Here is a 13,799-nt window from a genome sequence, read left to right as displayed (position 1 = left end):
TCTGACTTTAGACTTCCCAGGGTAGTTACGTGCAGAGATGTTATTAAATAGGCAAAATAAAAGAACTAAGCATGTAATCAGTTTTGGTAGAAAAGATCTAACCCAGGAATGGGGGAAGCTCAGTAAGTGCTAGAACTAAAGTGTCAGAGGGGATTCAAAGCTGTTGAAGGGAATTACACGCTTCATTGTCTCATGTAAGTCAGTTTCCTTTAGCCTTGAGATGTGCTCCTGATGTTCGTGTGCCCCTTGGACCCACATCCCAGCTCTAGGGGTTACTTCTGGCCCCTCTGGACCAAGCGCAGGAACAGTTCTCAGTGGTTCCTTGCCATTTTGGAAGTAAGCTGCATCTGTCAGTGGTGGCTCTGCTCATGGACTTGCTCTAGCCACACGCCACAAAGTGGAAAGCCCCAGCTGCATCTGCTGGAGGGAAAGTGTCATCTCTGTCTAGGGAGGAGCTGCTCAACAGGTTTCTGTGCTTGGGCTGGTCCTCAGGCTGCAGCAGGACTGCAGCTTGTGGTTCCCTGTGCTGCCACAATTCCTCTGGGCTGGTGGAAGTCCTGCCCCAGGCACCTCCTCTCCTTCACCAAGGACTTTTGGGTGGTGTGTTTGCTGGGGAGTTTTTCACCCTGCCTGTTCCCTTGCAGCATCATGTTTCCTTGTCCCTCTGGGGAGTTTTGAGGTGACCTCCGGCAGCTGGTTATTCCAGAGCTGAGCTGGAGCTGAGCACCATAGGCTTGAGGGAGCCAGGCAGGACATTCATTGCAGGCAGGGACCCACTGTGACCGCCTCTCTCCCACAGGCTCCTGGAGGTACAGGATGACTGTCTTTGATGGCAGTTACCCCTTCTACCCACAGCAGAGGAAGGCCTTCGTGTTTGACATCAGCGCCATCATAGTGATTGTGGTCTTCCTAACATTCGCTTGCAGCTTCCTGCTTATCATCCCGGGCATCCGTGGACGGGCGGTGGGTGTGTGACCCCGCTCCCTGGGGATAAGCATCTGCCCTCCCCCCATGCTTTGGATGCTGTGGCACTCCTGGCTGGTTCAGGGTGAGGCAGGACAGCTGGGGCTGTTCCTCCCTGCCTGATGTCCCACCTCTTTCCCTGCAGAGGCTATATTGGATTCTCAGAGTTCTCCTCAGTCTCCTCATAGGAGTGGTGATCATCGGTAAGTGCTGCACAGCCCTCTGAGGGTGGGTCCGGGGGCAGGATTAAACCCTGGGGTAGGGTCCGCTTCTGGGAAATGCGAGCTGGTGATCACAGCTGTGGCCTGGTAGAGGCTGGTTGCAGGGTCTATCCTACCCCAGCTCTGCTCTGCAAAGCAGTCACACAGCCTCTCTGAAGGGCTTTCCCATCCCTGCCACGGGCAATGAGAGCCCCTGGAGGTGCCCGTTGTCATTTCTGAATCAAGAGGGAGCTTTGCTGGCAGTAGCTGCACCAGGTCAGACAGCCCCAGCTCTGGTGGGCTGCACAGCCCTGTGTTGCTCTGACCATGTATGTGAGCCGGCACAGGCAGGACACAGGAACAACCCAAAACCACAGATGAAATGTGAAGAGTAAGTTTATTTTTGTTATCTCATGAACCGGGGGATCCCCAAAGCGGCACCTGGGCAGAGGCACACAAGCGGGGACACAGGCACGGCTGAGCTCAGTCCATGCTAGAGCATCGCTGAACCTGCTGTTTTCCTGCCTCAGGGATTCACGAAGGCACAGTTTACCACCGTGCTTGGATCTTTCCCATAGCAGGGCAGGAATCTCAAGCATGCTTGATTGGGTGCCTCTGAGTCTATCACAGGGCTATGTTATTTAACCACAGACATTCTACTTGTCACAGGTAGAACACAAGTTAGCACAAGGCTAAACAATTAGCTGCAGTGACCTGAATGTGTTTACAATCATCCTTGCCAATCTTCCATTATTTTCTCACACCGTGCAAGCCCTCCCAAGATGCCTGCTGCTGAGGGAGCATGGCTGAACAGTTCAAAGTGTGGCCAGGCACATTTGGAGAAGGAGAGGAGCCTTGTGGTGATGTGGAGAGAGCAGGTCAAAACAAAACACAGACAGGGCAGAGGCTGGGACCAGGGGGTAAAGACCTTCCAAGGAGCAAGGCAGGAGGAAATGGAGGGGATTTGATTTAGCAGAAGCCAGGGAATCTTCTGTAATAAATAGGACTGGTGGTGGGAACTAGGCTGTGGGATTTCCAACTCTGACAGGGCAACAGGATGTGTAAGAGAAAGGTGTACTGAGGGGACAAGAGAAAGGTGTACTGAGGGGACAGAAGATGCCAGATGGGGAGAGAAACCAGCCCTGACCCTAAATCAAGAAAACTCTCCTGCTGTGAAGGACAGAGCAGATTACAAGACTGCTTGAAGAGGGATGATGAAGCACAACCTAAATGACGCAACCCCAATAGAACTAGATAGCCAGGCTGTGACCAGCTGTGGGGATCTGCTGGCCAACACATGGGCCAGTCCAGCATGCAGTGGCCACCCTCCACCTGGTGCTGGGAGATGCCACCAGAGCCACCTGGGAACATGGTGTCAGGCTGGAGGTGGCAGAGGGGTGGAGGTCAGGGCTTGCTCCACAGCCTTAACCAGCTCAGCCCTGGAGAGCCGTCCAGCACCACACTCATTACAAGGATGCAGCCAGGTGCTGCTTGGGCACACAGGAGGAATTAGTTGTTTCAAAACCAGCATCAGGGTTTCTGTCTGGTGGCAGCAGGGCACATTCAACCCTGCAGCTAGAAAACATTCCTGCAGAGCTGCTACTGGATCAGTGCCTTCACAATTTGTTTCAGCAGCTGAACTTATTTTGGGGCAGGTTTTCTTGTTCAGCCTGAGATTAAATAATCACCTTCACTTTCAGATCATTTCAATACTGGAAAATTAAGCCCACCACAAAGCAACAGTGTTTCAGAAAAGAATACTTTGTTCCAAAAAAAATTATATACCAGAGATGCTTCAAATTTTTCTTCCCCCCCCCCAGCTGAAATGGCTGTCAGAGCTGTGATAGCACTAGCCACCCCTCTCCACCACCTCCATATGACAGTGATCTTCACTAATCACTAAAAGTGTGATCTAGGGAGCTTAATATTTGGAATAAAACTCACTCCTGTTCCCGAGGTCGATGAAGAGGCTTGGTTTTGAGCCCTGTCCCCAAGGACTGTGGTGCTCGCCGTGGTGGGGAGCTTGCAAGGAAGTTCTGGAGAGGATGTTCAAGGAGGAATCAGGTCATGGGGCTCATCCCTGGGGATCCTAGCTCCACTGCTCCTGGATCAAGGGAGTGGGTGCGCAGTGAAGGGAGGACATGAGCTCCACCAGGGTGTGGGAGCTGGTTGAGGCACATCCTGGTGGCTGAGTCAGCTCTCCTGCCCTCCTTACCCTCCCTTGCGGTGCCACGGTGTGAATGCTGCTGTTCATGGTCCCAGCCTTGAGCACAGCAAAGCCTGAGACCAGTCCCTCTTTAATCCCAGCTTTACTTTTCCTGGCAGTTGTCCAGTTCACAGGGGACTGGGAGACCGGCTGGGTAACAGCAAACACCTCCTACAAGTCCTTCAGCCATGCCCTGGTGAACGTGGATGTTGGGCTGCACATTGGCCTGGTGGGGGTGAATATCACACTCATGGGTGAGTCTGATGTCCCCTCTAGAGCAGCCATGGCCCCAGAAGGTCTCCAAGTGCTCTGTGGGTGGCCATGGTCTGTGTGGGTGTTCCTGGGACCCTGCTGTCCCTGGGGTGCCTCTGCACCTGGCTGGCAGCACACAGGCTGCTGGGACACAGTGGGACCTCAGTCTTCTCCCTCCGGCAGGAAACCCAGTGAATCAGGTCAATGAGACCATCAGCTACAATGAGCACTTTGCCTGGAGCTTTGACGCAGACTATGACCACAGCTACAGCAAAGGGCTGGAGAGGGGGCTGCCCAGCCCCATCCTCTACGTGGCAGAGAAGTTCACCACGCAAAGCCCCTGCAACATGCACAGGCAGTACCGCATCTCCAGCCACTATGCATCAGCCACTCTCTGGTGAGTCTTTCTCTGCTTGCGCAGGCAGGGGAGATGCAAGGATGTGGGAAGGGCTCTGCTGCCCTGTCCCTAGTACTCCAAGATGAATGGTGATTGCGTGCTGCCAGGAGGAAAGTTCTGTGCATGGAGGGGCCTCTGCAAGGTCTGAGGTCAAACCGGTGGCCACGTAGGCACTTTGGGGTGAGCAGATAGGAGGTTCTGGTTCTCTCTGCTGGTCAGCTCCACCAGGGCTGGGCACAGGAGAGAGGAACGTGGTGCAGATCCTTGCCATAGTGTCATGATGATGGCAGGGGTCCACCCCCATGGAGTCAGAGCTGCTGTCCTCAATGGCCCAGAGACACCCATGGGTGTGTGCAGAACTCTCTCATCCCTATCGGGGAGGGTATTTAGTGTCTGGGAGTGGGACCAGCTGAGGGAAAGCTGATGATGTTGTTATTACGGGGTCATATGGCTTGGTGGTGGACTTGGCAGTGCTAGGTTAATGGCTGGACTTGATTAGGTCTTTTCCAACCTGAATGATTCTATGATTCTTTAGTAGGATCTGCTGAGCAGCAACACGTTGCTGCTCACTTGAGCTGAGGGAGAGCTGGTCCCCAGCTGTCAGGAGATGGTCCCCTCTACCATGGGCTGTGGAGAGCAAAGACCATTGCAGTGCTGTTCCCCCTGCTCTGGGTTTGATAGCAGGGATGCAGGAACTAGGAAAGGGGCTTGGCAATGCCATGGAGTGAGAACTCCTGGCCCGTGGCTGAAGCATTCCCCCTGTCACCCAGCTCAGCCAAGTCCAGAGCTGCTGCCAATGACTTATGCCTGCTTTTCCAGTTATCCCAGTCCTGTGCCACTCTCTGGGTTCTGCACTGCCCCACACATGGAAGGGCAGGGAGCTGAGATTGTCTAGATACACTGAGTGGGCTTTCATGGCCTCCTTGAGGCTGGTTCAGTCTGTGGGCTGAGCAATGGGAAGAGGAAATCTGGGCTTCTGCCTTCTGGATGTAGAGCGTGAGCATTGCACATCTGCTTGCTCAGCCTGCAAAGCTAGGGATCACTCCAGCCTGCCCACAGAGCTGCTTGGCCTTGTGTGAGCCCATGTTCTTCCTCCCACATGGAAATCCTCACATAGAGCATCCTAGTCTGTGACAATTGCACAACTCATCTGTGGGTCTTCTCTTGCCTCCAGGGTGGCCTTTTGCACTTGGCTCATCTCAAATATGCTCTTTGCCATGCCCGTTCTAGTCTACGGAGGCTACATGCTCCTGGCCACAGCAGCCTTCATGATCTTTTCCTTGCTCTCGTTCTCCACTGCGAGGAATTCCCTGATGTGCCCGATCCAGTTTGGGACTGCAACCCTGCACATAGGCTATGGGGGATCTTTCTGGATCACGCTAGCAACTGGTAAGGGCACCAAGCTGCACCAGGACACGCCACCTTGTCCCTCTGGGTGTGCAAGAGTCCCAGTGCTTTCCCCTCGGAAATGGAGGTGAGAGAGCTTGGGGAGTGCAGCCCACCATAGCCCCAGCCTGTGCCTTGGCAAAGCAGATCCTGGCAGAGACGTGGAAAGGGCTGGCAGAAGAGGGGACACCATCCTCATCTCAGGGGTGATGAAGGGTTTTTTAGTCCCTGAGGTGCAATAATGCAAGGAGAGATGGGGATCACTTGCCTGGGTTTTAAGATGCTCGGCACAGCAGCTGAAGCCACCTCATACATTATTAGAAGGCCATCTTCCATAAAAGAAGGTCTTGTCCCCTGGCAGGAGGCCATCAGAGGAGGTGGGTGGGAAGTGTGCTGGTGTTTACAGGAACGCTCTCAGAGAGCACTTTGTCTTCCAGGCTTGCTCTGTTTTGTGGCTGGGATCACTGTTGTCACAGTGCACTACTTCAACTTGGACCTGCTGAAAAATTTCTTTGATCTCCATGAGGACAAATCAGAGGAGTACCAGGAAATGATTGAAGTGTATGTCAATCCTCATTTTGTGAGCAAAGGATTGCCTCCATCTCAGCCCTCAAAACTCAACCCAAACAGTGTCTAGAAAGAAGTTATTCCCACTCCTTCCCTGAAGGTGGATCTGAAAGGGCAGAGCACAAACCCTTCTTGATGTCCCCAGAGAACCATTTCCCTATCCAACTGCCTTTGAAGAGTGCACGAGTCCACGTTGGGATGGGTACTTGCTGAGGAGTACCTTTGCAGGCTGTGTCTCCCTAACCATGCTCTCTGGAAAAGCGCAGGCTTTGCAGGGAGCTGGCAGGCTGCAACCACAGCAGCTCGCAGCTCCAGCAACCTGAGCTGCACAGTCACCTGGGGATCTCTGCCACAGAGATGCCCTTCCTGCTCCATGCCCTGGCACAGCTTGCCACCCTGAGCCTCTGATGGCCAGTTCTCATGACAGAAACTGAGCTCACCTGTAAGATGTCCTATGGGGAGCACCTGCAACTCCAAAAGCCAGTGACTAAACCCACTCATTTCTTTCCCAAGCACTGATGTTTAGTGTAGACCTTTAGGTGCACCTAGGAAAGCCAGGCACAGAGCCAGGCTCGATCAGGCTAGGTGCTGCATGAGCTAGAGCAAAAAGACTGCACCAGCAGTAAAGACTGACTAAACATGCAGTGACATTTGCTGTAGGGGATGTGATGTGACTATTTTCACTTTCAGACTTGGGCTTTACTAGATAAGACTTCTACCCTGGCATGGGCCAAAGAGATGCCACAAGAAAGGAAGCAGAGGGAAGAATGAAGTTACCCCCATCCAGCCAGAGCACGCTTGGGCGAGCTGAGCTCACCATGAAATGCAAGCCCTAGGCCAGGCTTTTGACCCAGCCAAGGTGAGAAATTAAGTACATTGAGTTGTGTTATTACAAACAAAACGTGGGCTCTGGCACCAAACCCACTGGCCTGATGAAGTCTCTACAGCCTGGCACAAGGAGATTGCCATACCTGAATGCTGGAGACCTGGGCAGCTTCAGTCCAATTAATTGTAAAGGACATAATTGCAGTATTTTGACTCTTCTTTCCAAGGCAAGACCCTCGCTATTAAGTTACTTCTTTCACATTATATTTATGTTGCACTAGTGTGATTTGTTATGCACAAGAATTATTATTTTCAATAAAACTTCACTAAAAACCTGTTCCTTTGAAACACTCTGGGCACTTTTGGGGGCTGGTTTCTTAAGAGGGGGCTGTGGGGCATAGCTGCAGGTGACTACTTGTGAGCCCCCAGCAACAGCACCTTTCCCATGGCAAGTTGCCCTGGCAGAGGTGGCCCCAAGGAAGGACAAGGCTTGCTGGCATATTTCAAGGTGAGCCACTGAGAAACCCTTGTCACTGGGAGCAGCACACTGTAAGGATGTAGGACAGCTTCAAAAGGACTTTAATTAGTAGAGCAGCAGGACAAAAGCCATAAGATTAAACAAACAAAACTCCCTCAAAAAAAGGAAGATCCTTTCTTGAGTCTTGCATCCAGACATGCCAGGTCTGGAGGCATCACGGGAAGATGCTACAACCAACAACAAGTTATCAGGGCTGGTGTGGGACAGATCCCATGCCCCAAAAGCACAGGAGGCTGGGGTTTTACCATTCTTTCTGCCACCACATCTGGCAGTCTGCAGCCTCATCTCCTGCTTTTAGGATTCCTCCCTCCAACAGTATTCTCACCAGAAGAAAAGCTTTGGCCTGTTCCATCAGACATACAGGGGCACAAACCTCAATAAACAAAACATAAAAAGAATTGATTGGTTTGAAGCACAGACACCAAGTCTCTGCATGCCTTGCCCACTTCCTAGCAAGCACAGGACCGCCAGGATTTCTGCAGTGGACCCTGCATGGGGCCAACTGAGCAGTGGCAATGACATGATAGGGGACACAGAGACCCCTTCACACATTGTATCTCATGCAGAAAAGGGGGTCAGGCCAGCAGGGGCTGGCTGTGTCATGGGGGCTGCCTGCAAGGAGGTCTGCAGGTGGAAGATTTCTTCCCTTGCCGTTCACAGCGTGAATTCGGGAGGGGTGGCCTCAGGCTTTGCCCTGCCTGCACCCAGTGCCTTACAGCTGGGTGGCTGTCACCTCACAAAGCTCACCCAGGGGGACCATCAGCATGTCCTGCGCAGAGGAACTGGGCTCAGCTGGCAGGTAGGACTTGTCCCACACCTCCTCTTCTTCTCCCTTGCCCAGGTTAAAGACAAGCTTCAGCTTCTCTGGCTGCACAGAGTTCAGGATGATGATGGCCAGCCCCAGCAGCAGGCACAGTAGCCCTGCAATGCACAGCACGGGGAGACACATTAGCTCCTCTGCCCCGCTGTGTCACAGCCCCATTGAGATCCAGATCTGGTGCTGGAGGCCAACTGCTCATGGCACCACTGGGAGGTCAAAGGAAGGTGTTATTTCCCTCTCCATATCTGCACTCTTGCATCAGTTTGGGCTCCCCCAGTACAAAAGAGAAGTCAATGAACTGGGGTAGATGGCCAAGAGAATTGGGGTTGGAGCCCACAATGTACAGGGAAAGGCTGGAGGAGCTGGGCTTGTTTAGCCTGAAAAATAGGAGTATTCAGGGGGCACCTAATTGTGGTCTTCTGCTACTGAGTAAGAGCCAGTCTCTTCTCAGAGGTGCACAATTGTAACATGGGAAATTCCAATTTGATAAAAGGAAATAATTGCTGCCCATGAGTGGGAGAGCTGTGCAGAAGGTCCTGAAAGGCAGAGGGGATCTCTAGCCATGGGGCCATCCACCACCAGACTAAGCAAGGTGTCTGTGGCTTTGAGGTTAGCCTTGCTTTGGGCAAGGGCTGGGAGAGAGACCCCCAAGGGTCCTTCCAGAGCACATCTTTCCCCGACTCTGCAATTCTTGACTTTCATGGAACTCCTCTGGACACACATCCCCCCCAGATAACTTTGGCTGTTTGGATCTCCTGGCTGATCAGCTCTTTTTTCCCCCCAGTGCCAATGATGCTATCCTAAATTAATGTACATTGTTTAAAAAAAATAAATATCATTTTCTGTGATAAGCCATAGACACAGAAGGGATGAGGCCCTGTTGGGGCATCACTGAGCATCATCAGTGTGGGGATGGAGGCTGGTGTTTGCCCCAGGAGCAAACTCACCTGTTGCTAATGTCAGCCAAAAGGATCCACCATAGTCTGTTTTCAAGGAAGCTGGGCCAAACTGGATGGGGCACTTTGGGGTGCTCCTTGCAGTGAAGAAGAGCAGCGAGAAGAGCATCAGCACAGCAGTGAGCAGGAGCATGTATCCACCATAGAGCAGGATGGGCATGGAGAACAACAGGATGGAAATGAGCCATGTGCAAAAGGCCAGCCTGCAAAGGACCGAGGAAAGCATCATGCTTGGAGCTTCTTCTCAAGGTCACCTCTCCACGTCCCAGTGGAGGGGTACAGCCCTGGGCAACCTGCTTTAGCTGGCCTTACTTGAGCAGGTGGGCTGGACAGGCTGGTCTAAGGAGGTCCCTCCCATCGCAAATGATTCTGTAACTGCCTGAACGGTGGAGCTGTGGGACAAATCCTACAGCGGTGGAAAGGGATCTCCATGCCAGGGGACATTCAGTGTTGAACTTCATGAAGCCCCAGGCACCTTGATATGGCTTTGACATCAGCCTTGCTCTGGGCAGGGGGCTGGAGTAGAAACCTCCGGAGGTCCTGCAAATGAACTCTGTCTGACTCTTGTAGTCCACAACTGGCTGCCCCCAGGCAGTTCCCACCTGTTCAAAGGGAGAATGACAACAAAGGAGACCTTTGGAGAACTGCATAACCAGCCATGCCCACATCTGACTCAGCAGCTTCAGTGAGCCCAGCTGCCCGCCCTGCCCTGTGTGCGGGGGTGGCTTTAGCTCACTGGGGAGGCAGGCCACACAAACTTTTCTGATTCCAAGAACAATAATGGAAAATAAGTTTACATCAATATCCCTGCCTTAAAATACTCCTTCTCAATAGCAGAAAAGTTTGGACAAGGCTAGTTATTTTCCCCCAAAAGAAAAAACAGACATGTGGGCAGGGACCTGGAGCCTACATCCACAGGCAGAATTGCAAGACTCACTCTTGCCTGCACTGCGTTTCCGATGGCCTGAGACACGTGGGGATGCTCTGAGACTCCACCATCATAACATGCACAAGGGCTCTCAGCTTTACACGACAAGACAGACTCTGAGCACCTTCTTGACGGTCCCTCTTGCTCCCCACCAGCAGGTCTCATGCTCTCTTGGGCATGCAACAGGAACCCCCCCAGGTGGTCTTATCGGGGCTCTGCATCTTGCTTGGGAGAGGACTTTGCACCAGAAGCCCCACACAGCTGCATCTGCTTTTCTTTAAACGAAGAATCATTTTTCACCAACTGCAATTTTGCAGATCAGGGCAGAGGACACTGAAGAGGACTCAGGGGAGATAGGCAGGCTGGGAAGCATCAACATCCCTGGTTCTGCAGAAGGGCAGGTGCCAGAGACCAGCCAAGGCTTTGGCACAGCCTTAGAATGAAGAGGTGGCTCCACCAAGCTCCCTCTGCTCTACCTGGTTCTTTCCATCTCCCTGCTGAGTAGAGATAGGGCTGACCTTTTGCTCTAACTTACCACAACATGAGGGATGCGTAGTGGCCAGAGGTGTGGTATGGCCTGTGCATGTTGCAGGGGCTTTGCGTGGTGAACTTCTCTGCCACGTAGAGGATGGGGCTGGGCAGCCCCCTCTCCAGCCCTTTGCTGTAGCTGTGGTCATAGTCTGCGTCAAAGCTCCAGGCAAAGTGCTCATTGTAGCTGATGGTCTCATTGACCTGATTCACTGGGTTTCCTGCCAAATGATGAAGATTAAGGACCTTTCTCAGCCTTGGAGGCAGCTCCAATACTTCCTGATGTGGGGACACGAGGGCCCACAGCCCCAGTAATCAGGTGTACAGCTGCCAAACTCATACACCATCTCCTGTTGTGATATGCACTCACCCACCAGTGTGATATTCACCCCCGCCAGGCCAATGTGCAGCCCAATGTCCACATTCACCAGGGCATGGCTGAAGGACTTGTAGGAGGTGTTCGCTGTCACCCAGCCGGTCTCCCAGTCCCTGGTGAACTGTACGGCTGTGAAGACTTCAAAGGTTAGTCATAGCCTGGCAGCAAGACATTTAGAGCTGAAAGCACCTGCCACAACAGTTACTGTGGCCTGAGCACCATCTACCCTCTCCCAACAGCAAGGCCTGGGTTGTGAGCCCCAAGGAGCAGAAGCCTTGCATGCCTTTCCCCAACACAAACCCTGACAGCCCTGTGGCATACAAAGACACAGACCCCAAGTGAGATCACTTACTGCATACATAAGTGCTGGTTATATACAATCACTTATCCACCCACATTCTGCCCCAGAATGTGCCTACAAGCAGCAAAGTACCTTTGTAGCCAGTTCAAACCCCACCAAATCACTTACCCCCTCCATACCCCTCTAAGAAGGTCTCTTCTTCCCCAATACTTAAGCTGTGGGAGGCCTTGGGCACACCCCTCATTGCGGGCAGGTGTGCATGGAACTGATGTGCAGGTGAGCTCAGAGAGCCGCGTTTAGTGTTAGTTGTTTCCTTACTACATTTTAAGGTACAATTACTCTGCAGCCTGGCACCCAGACAATGAACGAAGCCCCTTCTCAGAAAGGGCCCTTACACAGCCCCACTCAGGTTGTTTTCTTCCCAGACCCATCCCAGTCCCTAGCCCTAGAGACAATGGGGCTGATGTGTGGGCACTGTCCGGGCACTGGTCCCCATCTAAGCATCTGCCAATTTGTCTGAGTCTCCTAGGAGTTGGCAGTGGGCTTTCGGCGACTGCCCTGGAGGTAGTCTGCACATACAACCACCAGTCTTCAAAGAGGAGACAGATGGGTGCTTGCATCTCCCACCACTTGCTGGAGTCTGGTCCCAGACAGATAGGTGTTGGTCTTCCCCATAAATCCATCCTGTGGGCTGGACTTGATGCTCACTGCTCTGTTCACCCTCACCTGTCTTGCTCCTCCATTCCCTGTGTTTTGGGCATCCTTGAGCTTCCCCCCCAGGACCCCAGTACTCACTGATGATCACGGCTCCCACAAAGAGGCCCATCACTACCCGCAGGAACCAGAAGAGCCGCTGCAAGGGGTTAGCAGAGGCAGGGAACAGGCCTTAGTCAGATTTTGACAGTGGGGACCTCAGCAGCAAGCATGTCATTTAGAAATGCCAGCTGGTGAGAAACGGGCCTGTCCTTCCCCCGGGGAGTCACGCCATGGGTCTGGGGGTGGGTGGCACAGGGGGCACGTGTGTCTGGGGCATCCCTGCAGTGGAGTGGGATACAGAGCAGGGAAATCTGGGCACCCCAAGAAGGTTAGAACAGCCCATTTGGAAAAGCTGTGGCATCCCCTTTCTGGGAAGGAGGATGGAGACACTCCTTTAATAGTCCTGAGCTGGGATTTCCACATTTGTTCAAACCTCACATGTTTGGACTTGGACATGTTGGCAGCTGGCCACAGCTGGAGACAAAAGCAGCCAGGGGTTCACAGTGTGTCCCCTGGGGGGGAGACGCCTCTTGGCCAGCCCCTCTGCAAAGCCAAGCACGCAACAGACGTGAGAGTGGTGGGATGGCAGCAGGGTTTGTTGGCCACACAAGCCCCACGAGCCATGCTGGGGCATGCACAGTGCACACTTCCTTCTGCTGCTGGGGTTTCAGGGAAGGTGGAGCGAGGTCTTTGAGCCTCACCCTGTTTTTCCACTCCTGTGAAATGACTTGGGCTTGCTCACAGAGAAACTGAGCCAAGCTCAAATCTGGGCATCTTGTAAATTTGGGATGGTGGATTTTGGTGTCTCCAGCACAGGGGTACAGGCTGGTTGGGCTCTCAGAGCCCTGGCCAGGAACCTGTGGGCATGCTTGCTCCACAGTCTTTGAGGCTGGGAAAGAGGAGGCACATGGGATGCACAGGGCAGGGACCAGAAGGCTGAGCTCCCCCTGCCCCTCCACTTACCTCTCTGCCCCGGATCCCCGGCAGGATGATGATGAAAGTGGCCAACATGGAGAGGAAGACGGAGATGATGACAGCCTGGGTGGTGTCGAAGGGGAAGCACGCATTGGTGCCAGGGTAGAAGGGGAAGGAGCCATTCCACAGTGTCATCCTGCTGTCTGGGAGGGCTGGAGATCAGCACCCAGAGAGACATTGGGGAGAAAATGACCTCCAGAATTCCACCCCATCCAGCCTTCTCCACAGAGCCACCTCCTGCCCGTTTGCCAGCACGCTGCTTGTCCCAGGCATGGCTGTGTGTGCATCCCCAGTGCCCATGTACACTGCAGGCCTGCAGTGGGGTGTATGCTCAGGCATCTCCCACGGGAACCTTCCATCTCCCCCGGGTACATCCCAAAGCAAAGCAGGTTTGGAGTCACTGAGGCATCTGCTGCAATGCTCAGATTGTCCCCAAGATGGGACAGCACGACATACAGACATCGCTGGGCCTCAGTCCCCTCTTCTGCCTGTTTTCAACCCCTGGTCTCTTGCATGTGGTCCCACCCTCCCCAGTTCAGCTCTTGATCCAACAGCCTGGCTCCTGCTTGCAGGCGTTGTGCTCAGGGTGCTCAGCGAGCCATTGCACAAGCGCAGGCTGCGCCCCATCGGGCTGCTCCTCGCTGAGCCATGGACAGGGGGACTCCTCATGGCCTGAGGAATAGCCCAGAGGGGCAGGGAAACCACCTCTCCCTGGCAGCAGGGTGCCAGTCACCACCTGCCCACCTCCGGCCCAGAGCCCAGCTGGAGGCAACGGTGTGGCACAGGGGATGGGATGCTGCTCATGAAGCCAGCTGTGTTCTTTGC

At 53.5% G+C, this 13,799-nt stretch overlaps 2 protein-coding genes across 2 annotated transcripts; one reads left to right on the top strand and one right to left on the bottom strand.

The window, feature by feature from the left end:
- The first annotated feature begins 801 nt into the window (after positions 1-801).
- DUOXA2 (dual oxidase maturation factor 2) lies at positions 802-7,133 on the top strand. Its single transcript, XM_040602411.1, has 6 exons — positions 802-963; positions 1,109-1,166; positions 3,489-3,623; positions 3,805-4,018; positions 5,193-5,407; positions 5,842-7,133. Exons 1-6 carry the CDS (start codon positions 817-819, stop codon positions 6,039-6,041), a joined length of 969 nt encoding a protein of 322 aa, XP_040458345.1. The 5' UTR covers positions 802-816; the 3' UTR covers positions 6,042-7,133.
- Positions 7,134-8,046: 913 nt separating this feature from the next.
- LOC121091855 (dual oxidase maturation factor 1-like) lies at positions 8,047-13,109 on the bottom strand. Its single transcript, XM_040602098.1, has 6 exons — positions 12,963-13,109; positions 12,039-12,096; positions 10,937-11,071; positions 10,574-10,787; positions 9,102-9,313; positions 8,047-8,255 (listed from the first exon to the last, which is right to left on the bottom strand). Exons 1-6 carry the CDS (start codon positions 13,107-13,109, stop codon positions 8,047-8,049), a joined length of 975 nt encoding a protein of 324 aa, XP_040458032.1.
- Positions 13,110-13,799: the final 690 nt, after the last annotated feature.

Source organism: Falco naumanni, chromosome 7 (assembly GCF_017639655.2).
Source record: "Falco naumanni isolate bFalNau1 chromosome 7, bFalNau1.pat, whole genome shotgun sequence".
In the NCBI taxonomy this organism is placed as follows: domain Eukaryota; kingdom Metazoa; phylum Chordata; class Aves; order Falconiformes; family Falconidae; genus Falco; species Falco naumanni.
The sequence above is the reverse complement of the archived record's forward strand: the minus strand, read 5'-3'. Positions and strand labels throughout refer to the sequence as shown.

Coding starts and splice junctions, on each gene's coding strand:
- LOC121091855 (XM_040602098.1), bottom strand. CDS start 13,109: ATGACACTGTGGAATGGCTCCTTCCCCTTCTACCCTGGCACCAATGCG. Junction 11,072..12,038: donor TGTGGGAGCCGTGATCATCA/GTGAGTACTGGG, acceptor AAGTCTTCACAG/CCGTACAGTTCACCAGGGAC. Junction 9,314..10,573: donor TACGCATCCCTCATGTTGTG/GTAAGTTAGAGC, acceptor GGTCCTTTGCAG/GCTGGCCTTTTGCACATGGC.
- DUOXA2 (XM_040602411.1), top strand. CDS start 817: ATGACTGTCTTTGATGGCAGTTACCCCTTCTACCCACAGCAGAGGAAG. Junction 964..1,108: donor CGGGCATCCGTGGACGGGCG/GTGGGTGTGTGA, acceptor CTTTCCCTGCAG/AGGCTATATTGGATTCTCAG. Junction 5,408..5,841: donor CTGGATCACGCTAGCAACTG/GTAAGGGCACCA, acceptor TTTGTCTTCCAG/GCTTGCTCTGTTTTGTGGCT.